At 41.1% G+C, this 23,575-nt stretch overlaps 1 protein-coding gene across 1 annotated transcript in view; it reads right to left on the bottom strand.

The window, feature by feature from the left end:
- Positions 1 to 23,575, bottom strand: part of tll1 (tolloid-like 1) — a 379,020-nt gene that overhangs the window by 136,913 nt on the left and 218,532 nt on the right. Inside the window, exons 10-12 of the mRNA XM_060832796.1 lie at positions 15,991 to 16,106; positions 5,532 to 5,634; positions 3,100 to 3,216 (exon numbers count right to left, since the gene is read on the bottom strand). Coding sequence (XP_060688779.1) covers positions 3,100 to 3,216; positions 5,532 to 5,634; positions 15,991 to 16,106 — 336 coding nt within the window. The remainder of the gene's footprint in view (positions 1 to 3,099; positions 3,217 to 5,531; positions 5,635 to 15,990; positions 16,107 to 23,575) is intronic.

The raw sequence follows: 23,575 nt of genomic DNA, 5'->3' as shown, positions 1-23,575 counted from the left end.
CTGCTTTAGTTTGTACAGTTTTTGATTAATTGTTACTAGCGTTAGATTCTCATCATGTGACTTTATATCTAGTCATGTTATTCCAGCCAGTTGGTTTGTCTCTAGCACCACCTTACTTTTGATTATTTGTGATTATCTCTCTGCCTTAATTAATCAGTTCTGAGGTCATCCCTTCACTTGTTATTGAACTGTCGACACTTTATTCACACTGTTTGTATTAATCTGCTGACACTCTTGATTACCTGGAAAGACTTGTTACTCAACCTGTCAACACTTTGCTCTCACTATTTGCATTTATCTGTTGATACTCTTAATTACCTGGAATTATCTTGCCATTACCTTTTAGCTTATGTATTCTGTCCCTGTTCCTCTTTCCACTTTACTAGACGAAGGAGCAGCGCTCAGAAAGCTTGTGATTTTAAATAAAACTGTTGGACCTGGTGTTGCGACTTCTGGATAATTTTGCACAGACATGCAAAATAATCCTTCTGTAGTCACATTCAACTGCATACTGAGGGAGTGGAACGTTTTCCAAAAAAAAGGAATCTAGGCTTGCTGAGGGTTCCATAATTGCCACGTGTGTGCAGTCAATGATTCCTTAATTGCATGAATCCATCCACTGCAATGATTTGGGAGCACTCCTGATGTAAGTCACTCATTAGTGTCAATTGGGTATAATATGTAGACCTGGAAAACACAGCATCACTCATTTGGATGATACATTTGTGGCAGCAAATTGAGAGATCCAGGAGATTCACTGGCAGATTCCTGGTATGACAACTGAATTCAGGGCATTTTTAACCTTGACTGCCATTAGCAACTCAAGTCCGTCTGGTCCTCTTGAAAGATGTCCTTTGCCAGGAGGCTGCACGTGCAATGAGACACTTAGTCTCTTGAATCATTGTTTCTCCAAATTGAGGATACTGAACCACTGCCTGCACATCCTGATTTGAGATTATTGCTTTCTTCAAGCTGGAGTTCTGTGCCCATCCAGATTGACTATCAGATTTTAAAGCAGACATAAATTTATTCACAAAATGACGCAATGAAACACAAAGAACAGAGTAAAGAACTCCTGCAGAACTCAGTCTATCCAAACTAGACTTAATAATGCTGTTCCGAATATACAGAACAGTCCCAATAAGTCCTTTAAAAAAAACAGTAAAAATGGAACAAATGCTTACAGGTTGAAGTTAGAAGGGCAGAAGGAAGACAGAGTTTTGCAGCCTGTTTCCACACAGCTGAACTCCTAGCTAGTTCTGGACTGAACTGTTCAGCTAGAGAGCTGACCACTCCCTTTCCATTATGCAGGTCTCTAAAACGTGACCACTTTGGCCTGAAGTCTCATCTGTTTACGTATAAACAAAAGGCCTCTCAACATCTTTTTTCATCTCTGTACCAAACTAGTCACCTCAGAGCCAGAAGGGTTTTATGATCCCTCTGAAAAAAAACAAGGATGTAGTATCCTTGTTAAAAGGAACAGCTTTTAGAAAAAGGGACCAGCTTTGTGACAAATACATGGTTACAGAGAACAAACCAATATTTGGCGTTATTGCTACTTTTGGTGTTGTTGATGTAATTCGATCTGTTGCTGCTGTTGTGGTTTCTCAACCTGTTCCTCATCAAGTCTATTCTGTACCAGCGTATCCCTCCCAGACTGGGGCTCTTTCAGTACAGTAATAGTGTCCCTAGTCTGGGCTGGTTGGGCATGAGTTCAAGTCCCAACTTTTCCAAAGGCATGTCATAACATCTGAACAGGTTGATGAAAGAATATCTAACTCCCACATTATAAGGATGGCTGGCAGCAGGGACGTTAGAGCCCATGGTCAATGGAAATTACCTGAAAAGCACTGAGATCAGATTCCTAGACCACTACAATGATCATTTGTCTTTCACACGTCAGGCGAGTAGCTATGCAATAGTTACAAAGGTTTTTCCAGTCAATTTTATTTATCAATTACTCAAAGTTATGGTCTCATCTTGTTGACTCCTGGCAAATTCCATACAGTAGAAATCCACACACTGGCAATTATCATCAAAATTCTGACCTAATGCCACATTTGTTTGAATATTTAAATATTGACCCTACCAGCTCACAGGGGTTTCCTGCACAATTCAAAATGCTTCCCTACAAAAGCTAGACGTGTGCAAGATCAAAGCAGGGATTCTGACCCACCTACTGGTATATTTGTGGCCACTAAACTCTCTGTTTGAAACTGAACAGCCAACCATGCCAATTCCGCCCCAAGCACCATCTCTCCACAACTGCTGACCAATGCTCCTATCATATGTTAGGATCAGAGAACAGAATTAGATCTGAAATTGCAATAGAAATCTCAAATGCCGCAAATTCCTTGTTGTGCTTCTCTTGCAATAAGAACAGTTCCTAACCCCACTGACTCCAGGAGTCCAAGGTAGCAATAAAAGCACACTATTCAAATTCAGAGAAGAGGTTTATAGCACAGGATAACACTAAATGGTAACTGTCCATCCTTTAATGAGCAACACATGTCACATCAGCAGCCAATCAAAACAGAATTGGTTGGGAACTAGGAGAAGATGTAAGCACCAATGTAATAAGTACAGACGCATTGGTGGAGGTGCCTTTGATTAGGTTGGTGTAAAAGACTCCAATGGCACAATCTGAAAAAGAGCAGGGAGTTCTTCTAGCATTCTGAGCAACATTAATCCATGAGCCAAAAACAGATTGGCAGGTCTGTTAATAACTTAGAATTGGTGGGAAATTGCTTTAAAATTGCTATTGCATTTGTCAACATAACGGCAGTCATGCTATCTAATTGTGAAGGCTTTTGGAACATCCCAGGGTATAACTGTCACAAGTTCAACTATAGCGTTTTAGGCTTATCATGACCTCAGGACACTCCAAAATGCTTCATGAACATTGTTATTTTGAATTATAATCATTGTTGCTGATAGCAAACAGAAAGGCTCCTCACACAGCAAATAGCTGGCTGACTAAGTGAGAGGAGAAACTCCTAAAAGCATTTTTAAAGCAAGACATAAACATAAACAATTACTTTTAAACTAATGGCTTAGCATTTAAATGAATAATAACCAGCGATATAATTGAATGTCTACCTTCATACACAGCTGCAAAACCTTTTCCTACCCAGTTACTGCTGCTACGGAATTCTATCCACATTCTGCTGTCACTGGAAGTCAGAACTTCAGGTAGTTTATCACCGCAATACCTGCCTGGATTTAGAAATATTCAAATAAAACAATCAACATATCATTAAACCAAATTAAAATTACATTTATAAAACAATTAAATCAACAATAGACATAAGCACATGGGTATGTAATGTCAATGTAGATCACGCTACTGTTTGTTTTATGCATCATTGTATTCTTTCTTGTCAACAATATTCTTGCTGGTGATCTCTCCCCAGAGACGGGGCTAATTCTTAACATTTTATTACACTGGTCTTCCTGGAGGAAATTGTAAAAACAATAACTGATTCATTTAACAATTTTGGGGTGTTTTTCTTGTTCAGTTCTGTTGGTTTTTGAATCTATTTTACTTTATGCTGGTAAAATTAACTGGGTAATCAACATCTCAAGATCTCCTTGCTGAATTATCAAAGTGTTTCAACAATATCCCTTCTTCTGTATTAATAATTTTTTGACAACGCTCTCAGTGACATCAGAGGTCTTTTTGCTTAAAAATACTAACATTTATAGGAAATATTACTTTTAATGAGGACATCTGTGGAGATAACACATTGGGAAAGAAAACTTATTGTTTGAGCATTTGAAAATAGATAACAATACATCCTACAATTATTGCAGGTCATAATATCAATATTAAAAAAAGGTAATTGAATAAAAACATCAAGGAACATGCAACAAATGATAATGGAAAAAAAAAGATTGAGTTCATGCCCATAAAAATACACTTAGTCTAAGTGTAAAATAGTTTCATGAAGAAGAAAGTTTCAAACATTTCTTTATTCCCATTAAATAATCCTGAAGATCTTTAATGGTGTAATTACATGCTCTTAAATGCAGTTATACTAATGAGAAGGGCATTACCCAGAATGATTTAATTGTATGAGTAACTGTTTATTTGTATTCAGCTGGTGAGTGTAAATGAAGGATTCACCTGTGGTCATAAATTTAGGTACAGGTTTTGTATCACAATGGTATCGCCCATATTTCTGGGGCAAGAAAGTCTGGGTTAAAGTTTCATTTTTCCCAAAGGTGTGCTGTAACATGTCCATGCAGGATGATTAAAATAACTATCAAAAGTCCCTGGGAAGTAAGACCAGTTAGGGAATGGCAATGGCTGATGATGTTTCTAACAAAACAAAACCAAACCAAAGATTGAATTTTGGCTACCTGCATAATTATGTAGTCTAACTGTCCAATTTTAATCAGTCTTAGGTACTATTACCATCCAGTGAAAGGTGGGGGGGGCGGGGGGGAGAAGAAGCGTGCAAGGAAGGCACAATTTAACATCATTCCCAAGACACACACACCTGGGTAAGGAGTGCAAAGTCAGGATATTTACTGGCTCCACAATCCTGCTGACCCATGCCTCACCACCCTATAACCTCTCATAAACCTCCATGCCAACCTGTGCCACTCCATAATAGACCCTATTCCATCTTAGAGCCAACTTGCTGACACTTTCTCACCAATTCAACCCTTTTGTCTTGCATCTACCACACCAATTCACGTAAGTATCTCCATGGACAGACCTCAGGTCACATGCTGAGATGAAATAAAGGTACATGTCCTTAAAATCTATAACAGTTTCACAGTTTTTCATGACACTTGCAACAATTCCTTTTGACAGTTACAAAGGATTTAGCCCATTTTTATGCCTATTTTAAACCATCTCAAAAAGATATCTGACTTCTCCAAAAGGTGCCTAACCTCTTGCAAATGTTTCCCAGGTCTACATCCAAAGACCACATCCTTACCTCTCCAAAAGGGTACTGACTATTTAAATAAATCCACATTATCCTACCTCGTCTAATCTCTGCATGCCCCTTTTCATCAACTAGATCATCAAATCACATGATGGAGAGTTGCTCATTATGGAGACAACCATCTCTATGAAACACAGCTAGGTGAAATGTGACCCATCCCTATGGATGTGTCATGTGCTGGCAGAACTTTTGACTTTGATGCTCATCCACCACTCTCACAATGAGGAGGAAGCTCTCTGTTATTGAAAAAAATCCAGTCCTTAACCACCCTGCGAAGTCACAAGGTTTGTAAGTAATCACAACAAGCATCTGCGTTTCAGAATAAAAGATGATAGACAGCAAATGCCAGCGTTATCAAAATTCCAGGAATGATTAAGGAGTGGAAAATATTTAATTTTTTTTAAACATTTCGGCAATCTTCTTTTCTTCTAGGTGGGGTGAGATAGAGGGGCAGTGGGGGGAAGTGGGAGAAGGAAAGGGACATCTTATCATTTTCAGAAGTAATAAAAGGTTGCTGTTAAAACCTCAAATTTATGGCACAGCTAAATGTCCTAACTGGACAAAATTCAATACCAAGAAGTGGTGCCTTTCTCCAATAGCCATCTCGTACTTCTATGTAGTCATACCAGCACAGGCGACTCTTGAAGAGATCCATGGTTGTAAAATTCAAGACAATCTGGAACAGAAGTGAACAGAATCATTATAATCTACCTTCCAAATGTGTAAACTGGAGTAATTAAACTTCATGTTGGATATCTTATTTTCTCACCGAATTAGATTAGAAACAAACCATCCGCAATCCTGAGGGACTGCCCAAGAGGAAGACAAGATCATCTAAACCTTATGTCAGCACATATATTTTTAAGATGTTACATTTTGCAAAATTAGGTGCTCATTTATAAATGGATAGAGATCAGTGTCAGCAAGATGTCAACAGTGAAGAGAAAATCTAGGATCTTTTGTGGAGATCCAATGCAATATGGATAATTTCTGGCTCATGAACAACATTCCCAGAAACTCTAATTAGGTTGACATGCTAATCACAGAATTGTTACGGTACAGGAAACAATCATTCAGTGCATAGTGTCTCTTTGGTGCCAATTCTCCAAATGACCATTTCCCCGAGTGGTTTTGTTCCATAACCCTGCACACAGATAGTTATTTGAAAAGAAATGAAGTGTTTTTGAAGGACATGAATGAACTTGCCTCCACCACACTAACAAGCAGTGCATTCCAGAGCCTCATCTCTCACTGCATGAAAAAGCTGTTCCTCATACCAATACTGTTTCTTTTATCAATTACTTTAAGCCTATGTCCTCTCCTTTCCATCTTTTCACAAGTGAGAACATTTTCTATTTACTCTATCCAAAACTCTCATGATTGAGAACATTTCAATAAGATCTCTTCTGAGATCTTAGCCTTCTTTCCTGCAAGGGCAACTCTCTTAGCTTATCAAATCTATCTTCATAACTGAGATTACTCAACCCTGAATCTATTCTCATAAATCTCTTCTGCACTCTTTCCAATATCTTCACATCTTTCCTAAAGTGTGGTGCCCAGAAATGGTTGCAACACTCCAACTAAGAACAAACTAGTGTCTTACACAAGTTTAACATTGCTCTTATACTGAACATCCCAATAAATGAACCTAAAATACAATAGGTTTTATTAACTGCTCTATAAACCTGTCCTGTCATCTTTAACGATATGCACAAACACACTCAGGTCCCTCTGTTTCTATACCTTCTTTAAACTTCTATACTTTAATTTATACAGTCTTCCCATGTTCTTCATACCAAACATCCTGCCCGTATCAGTGGTGAACTCTCCTTCTTTATGGTCATTTAAGCGGGCATTGGATAGGCATTTGGAAGTTATTGGGCTAGTATAGGTTAGGTAGGATTCGGTCGGCGCAACATCGAGGGCCGAAGGGCCTGTACTGCGCTGTATCCTTCTATGTTCTATGTTCTATGTTCTATCTATCACTTCTCACTTCTCCAAATAGAACTCCATCTACCACCTATACGTTCACTTCACTAATTAAACTACAGCCTTTTGAAACCTTACACTATACTCATTATATTTCAGTGCACTCCACAGCCATGTAACTACTGTCCCTTTCACTCCAATAGGTCTAAGTTTGCTTGCAAGTTGTTGTGCAATGCTGTATCAAATAGCTTCAGGAAGTCTGTGTACACCACATCAAAAAAAATTGCTCTGATGCTTCTACAAAAAACTCCAGAAAAAGTTAGTTAGACATCATTTTTCCCATTAAAAAAAATCTTTTCTGACTCTCCTTAAATAACTCCACATTTGTCCATGTGAGGATTAATTTTGTCCCAAGTTATTGCTTCTCAGACTTTCCCAATGAAAGTTAAACTGAGTGGAGAGTACTTGCTTGGCTTATTCTTAAACTGTCTTTTGAAGAATGGCATCGTATGTGCAATTCTCCAGTCCCCCAGCACCATCCCAATTCTATGGAGGTCTGAAAAGTTATTGCCAACATCTTTGCAATTTCCATTCTCACTTCAATCATACCTTCAACTTAACAAAATGGCAATATTGCATTCTCTTCTGCAATCACTGGATTTGACTAAACTCCAGAGTGTTTACATAGAAAACCCTATAAATTATCAGGACTAAACTTCAGACTATTTAATTGGAAAGCTGCAGTGAATTATAGTATTATTATTTTAGCCTCAAAAGGTCACAACAAAAATAACAAAGTTTGTGATGTTCTCCTGCGTTTGTATAGGATAATGTAAAATCTTGCCAGATGCATATCTTGGAGGTTTTCCACACAGCAGGAATTACTGTCCTTGTCTTCAAAGTAGCACTTAATCAAAAGTGACAATTTTTCAACCAAAACAAATGTTGGACTGGATTTTGAACATGTTGCATGAACATTAAGTTAGCATTGTGGATCAGTTGTCAAAAAGGACCGATCAATGGTGTTAAAAATTGCTGTGCGCTAAAACTGACAATTAATAGTATGTCCAGGTGGCAAGTTAACTGTTACAGGCTCTTTATTTTCTCTTTTTCACAATGTTCATCTGAAAAATTTTATAAAATTCTTGAGTCCTCAGAACATTGAAAGTTTCAGTTTCACTATCCTAATTAAGCCAAACTTGTAGGAGGCTAAGGCAAAGAAGAAAAGGGGAGGACTGATCAATCTGAAAGACAATCAACTCTGGAGATAGAATGTGTATGCAGTACAAGGGAAATTCTTCTGTCAGATGGCAGTGGAGGGTATCCATTTCATTACTGACTGCATGAGAAGCCTTTTAGTTATTTGAAAGCAAGTCATTTGGGGAAGGTTGCAGGAGAAGAGAATTATAGGAGGTATCCAAGTGAATCAGCTTAACATTTACCATCCTAATCCAAAGTTTGCTTTATCTTGAAATCATTATGCATAGTATTTTCATATTTTTGTCTTGACAATTTTTTGTGAATACAGGGCTGAGCTTACAACATTGGCAATGTTTGTCAAGAAAGACGATGTGGAAATGTAAAACAATGCACATCTTTCTCCATGCACACATTGATATTAAGCTCTCGGTGTCATTATTTATTTTCCAGTTGGTAGAACAAGTGGTCCCTGTGGTGAACATCAATATCATGGCATTTTTTTTTGTAACTGAGCTTGGTTTCTCCCTCTCTGAAATCTAATAGGAGAGCAGTGACAAAACCAGCAACATGTTACTACAATAAACTTACCCAACAGCATTGGGAAAGTCCAAAAATGTAATCATATTTTGGTTTGTAAGTGTTAACCCATGGTCTTTGCCCCAAAGCGTTACGTAATTTAAGACACCATCTTTAGATATTCTTATTTACTTCAAGCATATTGATAAAGCAATTTCAAGTTGTAGCCCTGTTAAGCAAGCACTTTTTCTTGCAGTATCTGACATGTCTTTCTGATTCATTCAAATTAGTACTTATCCCAGTTCCAGGGCAAATCATTAGGCTGGAAAAATAAATCGCTCTGCGCACAATGGACTGAGTTTGATTTTGTGCAGTCCCAGCAACAATCCAGAAAGCCAGAAGAACCCACCTCATTCATTTGAGGGCCACACACCACATTCTACAGCGCAGGCAGATCACTGGTTACCGTTCCTATAAGGAACTGTTCACCCCAGAGAGTGATGGTTGATCTAAATGTTGGAAGGTCAGAAGGTCTAGCAGTTCCACTGGGGAGCACCGGCAACGACTGGGACTGCACTTCGAAGAAAAGGACACCATGGTGGGATGCTGTCTTCTCAACCAAGTAAATGGAACCTGGGGACACCAGGGCCAAAAATGTGTTGCTGGAAAAGTGCAGGACAGGCAGCATCCTAGGAGCAGGAGAATCGACGTTTCGGGCATGAGCCCTTCTTCAGGAATGGCTCCCTGAAGAAGGGCTCATGCCCGAAACGTCGATTCTCCTGCTCCCTGGATGCTGCGCTTTTCCAGCAACACATTTTCAGCTCTGATCTCCAGCATCTGCAGTCCTCACTTTCTCCTAGAAGGCACCAGGGCCGGTCAGGATAGGAGAGTGTCAAGAACAGTCAGTGCCACTGCCACACAGACCAGGCAAGGAATTTGTGTGGACCAAATGGGATGGCCCAACCACCTGGAGAGGTTTCCAGATTTCACCTGGCAGTCTCCTCATAAAACAGAGGAACTACTCAGCACTGGTGAACTGGGCAGCAGAAGTAAAATGCTTTACAACACAGTCCTGATCAAAAGTTAAGCTCATAACCTCTCAGATAGAACTTTGGTCTTAAGCAGTCTGACTGCATGTATGATCTAGAGTTCAAAAATAAACTGGAACTCTTTCAGTATTTATCATCATTCTGATATGTCAATGGAATGAATATTTTTTCTCAAAAAATAATGCATTAACACTAAAACAACCTTTGCTCCCTAAAATATCAGTTCCAATAGATATATGCAGTATTCTAAGTTAGAGGCATTTTCACTGCAGTGACTGATTACAGGGCTCTGCCCTGGAAAAGGTAAGTTGATCATTACATTGATTAGAATTGTGCAAGCATTCAAATGATTACCGTCATTTTCAACTGAAGAAAAAGGGAAAGCACAACTATATATTCAGAACAGAAGAGAAAAAAAAAAGTGTTCGAGAACTCCAGTGTCATTAAAAAGGGAGTTAAATGCTTTGAATATATTTTTCCCCATATAAAGCCCTTGAACTTGTTTGATTGATAGAACACCTGGAACAGTTTAGGAAAAAAAATTCTGGTTTATCAGTTTCCCTTTCAGATTCCATTTTCTTTTAACATTTTCCAATATCTGCTGTCATAAGTTATCGGTTATGAATGCTTGGTTGAATTTCAAAAACATCAAAAATCACTTCCTTAGCATAGAATTTAGAACATAGAAAAATACAGCGCAGTACAGGCCCTTCAGCCCTCGATGTTGCGCCGACCAAAGCCTACCTAACCTACACTAGCCCAATAACCTCCATATGCTAATCCAATGCCCGCTTAAAGGACCATAAAGAGGGAGAGTCCACCACTGCTACTGGCAGGGCATTCCATGAACTCACAACCCGCTGAGTAAAGAATCTACCCCTAACATCTGTCCTATACCTACCACCCCTTAATTTAAAGCTGTGTCCCCTAGTAACAGCTGACTCCATTAGCGGAAAAAGGTTCTCACTGTCAACCCTATCTAAACCCCTAATCATCTTGTACACCTCTATCAAATCTCCCCTAAACTTTCTTTTCTCCAATGTGAGCAGCCCCAAGTGCCTCAGCCTTTCCTCATATGATCTTCCTACCATGCCAGGCAACATCCTGGTAAACCTCCTTTGCACTCGTTCCAATGCCTCCACGTCCTTCCTATAGTATGGCGACCAAAACTGCACACAATACTCCAGATGAGGCCGCACCAGAGTCTTATACAACTGCAACATGACCTCAGGACTCCGGAACTCAATTCCTCTACCAATAAAGCCCAGTACACCATATGCCTTCTTCACAGCACTATTTACCTGGGTGGCAACTTTCAGAGATCTGTGTACATGGACACCAAGATCCCTCTGCTCATCCACACTACCAAGTAGCCTACCATTAGCCCAGTAATCCATCTTCTTGTTACTCCTGCCAAAGTGAATGACTTCACACTTAGCTACATTGAACTCCATTTGCCACCTTTCTGCCCAGCTCTGCAACTTATCTATATCCCGCTGTAACCTGCCACATCCTTCTTCGCTGTCCACAACTCCACCGACTTTCGTGTCATCCGCAAACTTGCTCACCCAGCTTTCAAGCTCCTCCTCTAGGTCATTTATAAAAATGACAAACAGCAATGGTCCCAAAACAGATCCTTGTGGAACACCGCTAGTAACTGCACTCCAAGATGAAGCTATACCATCAACTACTACCCTCTGTCTCCTTCCAGCCAGCCAATTTCTAATCCAAACCTCTAATGCACCCTCAATGCCATACCTCCGTAGTTTTTGCATTAGCCTACCATGGGGTACCTTATCGAACGCCTTGCTAAAATCCATATACACCACATCTACTGCTTTACCCTCATCCACTTCCTTGGTCACCTTCTCAAAGAACTCAATAAGGTTTGTGAGGCACGACCTGCCCTTCACAAAACCATGCTGACTATCCTTGATCACATTATTCCTATCCAGATGTTCATAAATCCTATCCCTTACAATTCTCTCCAAGACTTTGCCCACAACAGAAGTGAGACTCACTGGCCTATAGTTACTCGGGCTATCCCTATTCCCCTTCTTGAACAAGGGGACCACATTCGCTATCCTCCAGTCTTCTGGCACTATTCCCGTAGACAATGACGACATAAAAATCAAGGCCAATGGCTCTGCTATCTCCTCCCTAGCTTCCCAGAGGATCCTAGGATAAATGCCATCAGGCCCAGGGGACTTATCTATTTTCATCCTTTCCAGTATTCCCCAGACCTCTTCCCTACATACCTCAAGGTCATCCATTCTAATCACTTGTGACTCAATATTCACATCAGCAACAGTGTCCTGTTCCTGAGTGAATACTGACAAAAAGTATTGATTTAGTGTCTCTCCAATCTCCTCCGCCTCCACGCACAACTTCCCACTACTATCCTTGACTGGACCGATACCTACCCTAGTCATCCTTTTATTCCTGACATACCTATAGAAAGCCTTTGGGTTTTCCCTAATCCTACCAACTAAGGACTTTTCATGTCCCCTTCTCGCTGCTCTTAGCTCTCTCTTTAGATCCTTCCTGGCTACCTTATAACTCTCAATCGCTCCAACTGAACCTTCACGCCTCATCTTTACATAGGCCGCCCTCTTCCCTTTTACAAGGGATTCCAATTCCTTATTAAACCACGGCTCCCTCACAAGACCCTTTACTCCCTGCCTGACTGGTACATACTTATCAAGGACACCCAATAGCTGTTCCTTGAACAATCTCCACATATCATTTGTGTTCTTCCCTTGAAGCCTATTTTTCCAATCCACACATCCTAAGTCATGCCTCACCGCATCATAATTTCCCTGCCCCCAGCTATAACTCTTGCCCTGCAGTGCACACTTATCCCTCTTCATCACTAGAGTGAAAGTCACCGAGTTGTGGTCACTGTCCCCGAAGTGCTCACCTACCTCCAAGTCTAACACCTGGCCTGGTTCATTACCTAGAACCAAATCCAGTATAGCCTCACCTCTTGTTGGCCTGTCTACATACTGTGTCAGGAAACCCTCCTGCACACATTGGACAAACACCGACCCATCTAACGAACTCGAGCTATAGCTTTCCCAGTCAATATCTGGGAAGTTAAAGTCCCCCATAACAACCACCCTGCTACTTTCACTCTTCTCCTGAATCATCCTCGCAATACTTTCCTCTACTTCTCTCGGACTACTAGGAGGCCTGTAGAAAACTCCTAACAGGGTGACCTCACCTTTCCTATTTCTAACCTCAGCCTAAACTACCTCAGATGGCAAGTCTTCCTCCATCGTCCTTTCCACCGCTGTAATACTATCCTTGACAAGCAATGCCACACCTCCCCCTCTTTTACCCCCATCTCTGACCCTGCTAAAACATTTAAACCCTGGAACCTGCAACAGCCATTTCTGTCCCTGTTCTACCCACGTCTCTGTAATGGCCACAACATCGAAGTCTCAGGTACCAACCCACGCTGCAAGTTCACCTACCTTATTTCTTATACTTCTGGCATTGAAGTATACACACTTCAAGCCACCTTCCTGTTTACAGGCACCCTCCTTCGAGATCAATGCCTTGTTCCTAACCTCCCTACACTCAAGGTCCTGTACCCTAAAGCTACAGTCCAGGTTCCCATGCCCCTGCAGAGTTAGTTTAAACCCTCCCAAATAGCACTAGCAAATCTCCCCCCAAGGATACTGGTGCCCCTCAGGTTCAGGTGTAGACCATCCTGTTTATAGAGGTCCCACCTTCCCCAGAAAGAACCCCAGTTGTCCAGAAACCGGAATCCCTCCCTCCTGCACCATCCCTGTAGCCACGCATTTAACTGTTCTCTCTCCCTATTCCTCAACTCTCTATCACGTGGCACGGGTAACAAACCAGAGACAACAACTCTGTTCGTTCTAGCTCTGAGCTTCCAACCTAGCTCACTGAAAGCCTGCCTAACATCCTCACCCCTCTTCCTACCTATGTCGTTGGTTCCAACGTGGACCGCGATCTGGGGCTACTCCCCCTCCCCCTTAAGGACCCAGAAAACACGATCAGAGACATCACGTACCCTTGCACCTGGGAGGCAACATACAATCGTGAGTCTCTGTCGCCCCCGCAAAACCGCCTATCTGTGCCCCTCACTATTGAGTCCCCAATAACTATCGCTCTACCTTTCTCCACCCTTCCCTTCTGAGCAACGGGGACAGGCTCTGTGCCAGAGGCCTGAACCTCGTTGCTTACCCCTGGTAAGCAAATGGATGTGACTACATTTGACTGATAATTGAAGAGATAAGCCAATGGATTATTTGTCTTTGATATGGAATAAGTGCTTGTTTGTTTTTATAACAGCATTGCCACTTCAGGGTATTGTTTCTTTGTAAATGGTCTCTATGAATGAGGATGTTTTTCTTCCAGTATGAAAAATGTCAGAATGACAATGTCTACTTGAAAGACATCCTGGGTTTGTCATACTGGAGAGTGAGTGGGTGGCAATGGAAAACAATGGTATGGAGAAGCATAGTGTTGAGGTTCAATAATGTCATATGAAATGGAAGCAGAGGGTGTGTTTGAAGACCTGACATTCACTGTTACACCTGGCTCAATGTCCCACTGAATGGAAGTGGCACATTAGCGATTTGACCACCTCTATCATCCTTTGAGCCTGCTATAAGCAGCATTGGGCCTGAATCCTCATCCACTGGATTACCAAAGTGAACATGTTGCGAGTAGAGGAATTTTTAAAAGAGATGTGTCTGCTAAATTAGGAAGTTTCTCAGTTCAATGTCCCTACCTCTTTCACGAAAATTCTGTCCTACACCTGCCAAGTGCTAACACAGTCAGCAATTAAACAATAAAAACTCCCAGAAAATAGTTTTTCAGAACAAAACTAAAAGAAGAGGAAGGTCAAAGCACTGAGTCTACAACTAGCACATTATCCATGTATTGGTTACATACCAACTCAACCTCAATGTGGCAAGTCTTTCAGCAAATGCTCATAACATAGGATATAATTTTCTAATCATTAAAGTAAATATCTTGATAAGATAAACATTGCACCTTAAACATACAGATCCTATGATTCAAACTGATTAATTTGTGCACTTGACTGAGCAAAAGTCACTGGCGGTGGTGGGAGATATAAATCATTCATGCACAGTTTCAGTCCATGCCTCCATGTGGAATTAGCACTATTAAAATGTAGAATGTCATGTTGCCTGCCTTAGTAGCAATGGTGGATTCCAGGAGGAAGTTTCAAGAAGCAGAAATGAGATGGGGTAATTGGTGATGGAATCCCAGTCATAATGACTCTGGAGTCAGGAGAGAGATCCAGATCCTGACTCAATAAAAATACAACAAAACATTTACTTTTTATAAAACCTTAGCTTATTTGGGTGACGGCATTAGCTGCTGAAACACGGCTCCCCAGACTTGCTCCATGCAGTATAAACAATTGTTCCAGACATTCTAGCATATCACCCGCTGCAGGATTAAGTTACACATGCAAGGGTCCTAATAGCTGCTTTAGGTGACTATCCACTGCCTCTAAAAATTAGGCACAGTATATTGAGCAGTGTACTGAATGCAAGGACCATTCTGCTGCTAAATATATTGCTATAATCAACCCAATCAGAATGTTATTGCACATCTCTGGAGCAGGTGGATCAGATATAGGGGCAGTACCATAATGCCACAAGAGCTCCTATAAGAATTATACTAAAGCTCAATATAGATGACTTGATTCCATTCTTCAATTAATTTGTCTTCTGGGCCAGTTTGCAGATGGAAGAGGAAAGGTCATAAAGTTACGTGGGAACTTTCAGACTAGCCATCTATACTGAACCCTAATGATTTTTCGGTCGATGTACAGTGCAAGGTTAGGTTCCAGTTGAGGCCCTTAAGTAGCCATGAATGTACACTTGGTATTTGATCAAATTAATAGCTGATTTTTTCATAACTTGCTGTCACGACTGGTACATGATAAGACAAAGGATGGAAGCTCTGATGTCATATAATATGAAATGTATCAAGATTACCTGAAGGCAGCAACTATTATGTGTTTGCCAATAAAGGCACCAAAGAATTATAGGGATATTAACTGTCATAAGACATTTCACAATGACAAAGGTGGTAGGTAAGTGGTAACCCACAAAGTGTGTACATGCCCAAGATCACAAACACAACAATAACTGTTTGCATCATGTGGCAAAACAGTTACTATTACAGTACATCCACCAGCATAATATTCTTGCCTTTAAATTGATTAAATAAACTCCAAGTGAGGATTTTAATATGGAGTAGGGTAGACAGCATCTATGGTAATTCTGTAGAGATTGAATAGCCTCTGGTATTCTAAAATATGTTACCTTTTCACCAGGTGTAACTGAGATTCTCCAAACGCAATGTGTGTATGAAGGGTATCCATTAGGAAATCCTGGGGATGAGAAATTACCAGTTGACTCTTGAAGAGTTTCACCACAGGCTGTAAGAAAATAAAAAGATGACTTAAGATAGTTTTAGTTAACTGTTAAGTTCAGTTCCAACTGCTAAACTAAAACATGAATTTCAAACAAGATCTTGAACCATATTAAACAACATTAAAATCTGACATTTTCTGGTCAGGTTCTTTTGTACAGTATAAAGACAGCAGTACTAATTTCAACCATATTGGCCTCAAAGCTCCTACTGTGAAGATATTCTTAAGTTCAACCCCTATTCTGTATTGGTAGTTGACAACGTATGGGGTCAAAGGGTTAAAATTACTCGCATTAGCAGCCAGATATTTGGTTTAATCATAAAGAAGCAAGTCTCAGAATGACTACATGTTGCTCTGAGGGGAATTATAACACTAAAATTGAACTAAAGGAAATGGATAAAATATTTATTTTCATTCCCTGTGGGGAGCACAGGGACAACTTTGTTTTGGTAATTAATCCCAAGGGAACCAATTACCTTTCTTTCTTTTCTTCCTGGAGCCTTCACTCAGTCCAGAATGACGTCTATGCTTTCTCTCAGAAAACACAGATTATGCTGGGCCTGAAACAGGTGCTATGGACAGAACTCTTGGGAAGCCTGACAATATCCTCAAACATAGCTGATTACTTTTGAATAAAGGAAAAAAAAGCACCATATATAAAACAAATAAAATCAAAACCACCGCAAAATTGTTATCAGCAAGAAAGCAAAACTTGATATTCTCAATAGATTCAATATATTGCTACTTAAATAATTCAAAGTACTAATCTAAAGCACAAAATACTGTGCAATAATAGATAGTTATGTGTGCAGTCATAGTTTGAGCTGTCAATTATTTCACTGGCTAGTGGGAGATGGATTAATTCTACTGTACCACTGGGTTTGATTAGTATTAATCATATCAATTGCTGCCATCCCAGCAGTAAACTTACTTTGGTGACCTTCAATCTACATTAATTTTACCTCATGAACTATTTACAACCTTCCATATTTCTAAGGTAACTTTGAATGTTTTCCACATAAGATTAGCATTTTTATCACAGCATGATGAATAACAATGCTTTCCAGACATCATCTGTTGTCAGTAGGAAATATGGCATTGTTAAAGCCTTGGAGAATGTAACTAAGCACAAATTAAAGATGACAAGTAATACCAAATGTAGTAAACAGTAAACGTACAATGCAGCCGCAAACAGTCAGTAATGCGCTTATATTCAACTGGGACAACTTTACTTGCTGAAATGCGAAAACAGTCAACTCTTTGAATGCTTGGACATACAACAAAAAATGTAACAAACTTAAAAAGAATTCATGGTACACCATTCAGAAAAGGTCATCAGTGCAGTTTGCCTTGCTCTCACGAGTCATGTTTAATTTGATAATAAAACAGATTGACCAAAATTATTACAATGCAGAGTGAGGTTGTGGCAATTATAACTAACATAAGTCACCTGAATTTTCCTATTAAAAGTACTCAAAGTGCTTTTCAATGAAAGCAGTACAGCTGATAAGGATTCAGTATACTTTCTTCCATTGGCTGCATTCAACATCAAAAACCTACTAAAGTGTGAACCGACAGGACTTAAATTTCAGATGATATGAAGGTAAAAATGGGAGGTAGGCATCCACTTAATTTTACACTGTTGCCTAAAATATCAGTTTGCTAATACCATCCAGCCCCTCCACCAGCACCTTCACAGATGGATTTCTCTCCACTTCCACGATACATTAGAAGGGCTATCAGTAGTAGACACCCAAAAGATGAAATCCACAGGTTTAATAATGCCTAATTATGAAAGCCCAATTGAAATTTTCCAGTCAGCCTGTGAAGGCCAAAATTTTGGTGTCAGCCTACTGTTACACTAGCAGACTTCAAGGCCCTTTCATCTACTTGATCCCAGGTGCTGCCAGCCACCACAATATTCCACCTCCTCAATGGGGGCTGGCAGCTGTAACCAATATTTTATTTCAATGTTTTTAAAGCTGCTGGGAAGATACGTCCAGCTCATTGTCTCTAATCTGCAATGGCTGGTTGCAGTTCTTTCCATGCTGGAGAGCCTTCTAGATATTTGTTAATCTGCCTGTTCAGACAAGTTACAATGTCTGGGGGCAGGTCGGACATGAACCCAGATCTTCTGGCCTAGAATTAGCGATACCACCACTGTGCCACAGCGCTCTCTTAAAGTCATCTATTGTCCTCCTGCTTCAAGAGTTCACTCAAAATCCTTCATTTAACACTGAACATTTCACTAGACTATTAATTGGCTATGTCAAGGAAAATCACTGTTAAGTGATTGAACCGGATTTGACCCTGGAATTGGGGTCATTGAAGAGGCCCTTATGGTACAGTGGTAATATCCTTACCTCTGGACCCAGAAGCCCAGGTTCAATTCCCACGTGCTGCAGATGTGTCATAAAATGTCTGATTAATCAAAGGTTGATTAGAAAACATCTTGGGGCTTATGAACCAAAACCCTACCCTCAATTTGCTACTTTGCTGAGGGAGTCCGTCATAGTGAAGCAATTGTTCAGTGCATGCAAGTGAAGACAGAAAAATAACTGCATAACTTATCATACCATACAAGTCAAGCAAGTACAGAATAATTTAATGTGAGACAAGAGACTAGGTGTTAAAAATATTGTCTGAGATGATAGAATTTAAACATTCCTCTGATAATTACACCACCAGGTTCGTCTGTGTCAGTCACACTTCACTGCACCCAATCTGTCTTCATCTACACACAGATAGTAAAAACAACCTCACTGACACAAAACCATTTATACGGCAGCAACAAAGCATATGATTGATCCTCTGGCCCATTTTGTACTACATATTAATCCATTCTTCCCTACAAGTTACTACAACCAGCCAATGATTTGATTTTAAACAATCACTCATTCAAAACCCTGTCTACTGACACAAATAGGGAAAACTGATAATTTTGCTGAGTACTTAAAACCTTAAATCTGCAATTTGCTAAGGGTAGTTTGCATTGAGCTCCCTTAACTCAGCACGTGAGTTTACATTGAGAGATATTTCAGTCATCCAACCTTATACAGTGGGCTGATTTTTCCCATTTGTAGTGAAAATGTTTTTTTTTGGAAATCTGCTTTTCACCTTTTTGAGTGATACAACTTAGCTCTTGGTCAACTATCCCTGGCAACGGTGCAGCCAGAGAGGCAGAAGTGCTAGCTATTGCTCTACCCGTTTTATTTTCTTGTGTGTAGACTTCTACGCATTGTCTGTGCACAGCAGCGACTTCCAGAACTGGAAGTCAACACTGACCTGATCTGAAAAATGTGTTGCTGGAAAAGCACAGCAGGTCAGGCAGCATCCAAGGAGCACGAGAATTGACGTTTCGGGCATCAGCCCTTCTTCAGGAATGAGGAGGGTGTGCCAAGCAGGCTAAGATAAAAGGTAGGGAGGAGGGAGTTGGGGGAGGGGTGTTGGGAATGCGATAGGTGGAAGGAGGTTAAGGGGAGGCTGATAGGCCGGAGAGGTCGGGAAGAAGATTGCAGGTCAAGAAGGCGGTGCTGAGTGCAAAGGTTGGGACTGAGATAAGGTGGGGGGTGGGGAGAAACTGAGGGAGCTGGAGAAATCTGCATTCATCCCGTGTGGTTGGAGGGTTCCTAGGCTGAAGATGAGGCGCTCTTCCTCCAGGCGTCGTGTTACCATGGTCTGGCGATGGAGGAAGCCAAGTGAGGGGGGAGGTGTGGGCGCAAGTTTTGCATTTCTTGCAGTTGCAGGGTAAGGTGCCGGGAGTGGAGGTTGGGTTGGTGGGGAATGTGGACCTGACGAGGGAGTCCCGGAGGGAGTGTTCTTTCCGGAACCCTGATAGGGGAGGGGAGGGAAATATATCCTTGGTGGTGGAGTCTGTTTGGAGGTGGCAGAAATGAGGAAGGATGGTACGAGTATCTGGAGGTTGGTGGGGTGGTAGGTGAGGACCAGTGGGGTTCTGTCCTGGTGGCGATTGAAGGGGCGGAGTTCGCCCTGATCGCCATATATGGACAATTGAAGCAGTGCTGTGGGCGCACAGTCATGCAGCTAAGGGGAAATATTGGTGTTAGACACTGTGGGACCTTCTGCCTTCCATACCTCTGGCACCCTTCAGCTGCTCACTACATCAAATGCTGCAGGCTCGGATCCTGCCCCTTGCACTGCGGAGTGTGATGCCAGTAAAGCCAGCCACTCACTGCTTCAGAGGCAGCAATGGCAGGCATTGGAGGGGACAATGGCAGTCCTTATTAACAGATCACTTTTCCAACTTATGTTTCCAACACAATCTAACTCAACCACTGCTCACACAAATATCACATGGCTCATGGATGACAACTCACATTATCACAATAGCATGACCAAATATCCTCTGCACTACTAACCCTCCTACCGTCTACACTTCCTACGCAATCGGAACACCTCATTTCCCTCCTTCATCAGCACTAACCACTCTGGTAGTGAACAGTTAGCAATTGCAAGGTGCCAATGTCAATGAATGAGGGGTGCATGCGGCTGGAGCCCTTGGATCATGCTCCCAGATGTTAATTGGACCTGAACAGCCAGTAGGAAGCTGATGTCACCAGTATCTACTCTGACTTCCAAATTGAGATTTCTCGACGTCTTGCTTGTTTGACGTTTTGGTAAGATGTGAAGCAAAATATGAATGAGGTATGTTGGGTCGTTAATAAGGCAATTAACAAAGCAAAAAATGTCATAGTTGGTATCTTGCTGCTCAGCAAAAAGATGCATCAAGTTGCTCCTAATGTTGAGATCAACTTTGCTGGACTTGTCGTCTGATTCTGCTACAAATCTCTCTGTTGCTGGAGTTACTCAGACCCCTATAATAGTTTGCTGTATAGCTGCAGATATCCTCAAACATCAGACATCCTTGACACTAATGACTATATTGCTCTTAAGTATGGAGACCACCAAGTCTAAACACAACATGCAGAAAACATGCTTCGGTCTGGCCTGCATACATCATTCCACACTTCTATCCACCTTAAGAGTGAGAGTATAGAATCAGCCATGATTCCACATCTTTCTGCAGGGAAAGGGTCTTTCTATTTATCAGCATTGCAAGGGACAGCTCTGCCATTAAACATTGGGAGATGTATAATGAGCAGTTCCTCTCATTGTACATTCGTTTTCTAACAATTGCGGTGCAAATTTCTCACAGGTTCAATACTGTGAGAATGCATTTCAGGAAACTTAGCAACCACAAATACTCTGAAACAGTGAAGGGTGACTAACAATGGAAACATCATACGGAGATTCCTCAGGATCTGTCTCAACCAATTATCTGTCATTAGAGGCTTAACTGCCTTAAGAGTCACTGGCCTTATCCTCATGAGCAGGCTGGTGCACATATTCACTGACAACTTTGTTCTTAATTGTCATTAAAAGATTATGTGTGTAGATATTTTAAACAAGGATTGTCCAAAGATAGCACGTAGATAATGAGACATTTATTCATCAACAGCAAAGGTCAAAGGCTGCAAAATGATGTCTTTTGGAACAAACAGGGGTGATTGGTCAGATTACCATCAGAATCTTAAACAATTAATCCAAACTCAGCTCATTCATCCTTGTAGTGGGTATATTGCTAAGCTGGAAGTACCTAATGGGTTTTTTAATGTCTGATCAAAACAATTAAAGACATGTGAGCTTCAATATATTGCTAATTTATTCGCCTAATCTAATAAATATACACATAAACTATTAGGCAAACTTATTTGCATACATATAAAGTAGTTTAAGCTAACTAATGAGTATCATTGGAAAAGCGCAGCAGGTCAGGCAGCATCCAAAGAGCAGGAGAATCGACATTTCAGGCATGAGCCCTTCTTCATTACCGAAACGTCGATTCTCCTGCTCTTTGAATGCTGCCTGACCTGCTGTGTTTTTCCAGCAACACATTTTCAGCTCTGATCTCCAGCATCTGCAGTCATCACTTTCTCCTCCTTAATGACTATCATTGCCTTGTCATCACTCGGGAGACTTTGAATGGCAGGAACTTATATATATGGTCTTTATGTCAGATTCAATGGCACTGATCTCACAAACTTCAATCCTGGGGGAAATTCCAAAAAGTGAGACAAAGTTTAATGAGTGAGAAGAAGTCCCTGATATTAATGTAGAATGTCTATAGTGTGAAAGCAGACCATTCAGCCCACACCAAGCCTCCAAAAAGAGTATCCCACCCAGACCAACCACATCCGTGTCACTCTACATTTCCCATGGCTATCTCACCTAATGTGCAGATCTCTGGATACAATGGTCAACTTAGCATGGCCAATCCGCCTAACCTGCAATTCTTTGGTCTGTGGGAGGAAACCAGAGCACCCAGAGGAAACCCACACAGACACGGGGAGAATGTGCAATCTCCACACAATCGCCCGAGGCTGGAATTGAACCCGGTCCTTGGCGCTATGAGGCAGCAGTGCTAACCACTGCGCCATCATGCTGCCGCAAGCTATTTTGGTTACATGCTGTATCACCATTTTGTAGTACTTTCAGTGCTTTTCCAGACAATCCATTGTGCAGAAAAGAAGTTCAAAACAACCCCAGGTAGGTCTGTGTTAATTACTTAAAAGAATGGTTCCCACAGATAATCAAGATCATGCAGTTACCTCCCAGCCAAAACAGGCGGGTTTTTTTTATATACACAGAGCCTATTTTTATGTATTTTTAACTTTTATGCAATTGTTTACTGCCACTACAGTGGACTTCAATCTGATTCTCTATGGTGTATTGCTCAGTCGTACTCTCTTTGGTGGTTCTCCCAGTCAACTTTCTCATCCTCAGCCTCACTTTCATATTCAAAAGTTTGCTGTCGTTTCCTCATTTCATCTACATCCGACTGCCTAAACTATCGGCCTCTCATCATCACAGAGGGTGGAAATGAAGGGTGTCCTTGGAGGAAAATGATATCGGTGAAATATCCTCTGTGTTTATGGTTGGGAAATGCCACAAAGGTCCTCAGTTGCTCTTTGAAGCAACTCATGGCAGGTGTGACCTGTATACGTAGTGTTACAGAATTGCCATCCAGTCCTTCTAAGCACATTTTCCTCTAATTCATCATATGGTTTAGTAATGTTGAGGCAAGACATTCTTAATTGTTGCCTGCCTGATCTTTCAGAGACAAAAAAACCCCACAGATATTGGAATCCAAAGTGGTCAGGCAAGAGGCTGGAAAAACACAGTAAGCCTGACTGCATCAGGAGTTGAAGTAGTCAGCGTTTAGGGTGGAACCCTTCTTCAGTCCTGAAGAAGGGTTACACAGACCGTTGACATTTCCACTTTCTGATGCTGCCTGGCTTGCTGTGTTCTTCCAGCCTCCTGCCTGATCTTTCTGACAGCTGAAGAAAATGACAGTGAGCCCTGTAGATATAGAGTGTTTTCGTTCTCCTGGCCACCAGCTGGATCCTTATTCACTACTTTCCCGCATGTAGGCTGTGCGGCTATTGCTAGTGGTT

This window comes from Hemiscyllium ocellatum, chromosome 1 (genome assembly GCF_020745735.1).
Source record: "Hemiscyllium ocellatum isolate sHemOce1 chromosome 1, sHemOce1.pat.X.cur, whole genome shotgun sequence".
Lineage (NCBI taxonomy): Eukaryota > Metazoa > Chordata > Chondrichthyes > Orectolobiformes > Hemiscylliidae > Hemiscyllium > Hemiscyllium ocellatum.
Note: the sequence above shows the minus strand (reverse complement) of the source record. Positions and strands in the feature narration are given on the sequence as shown.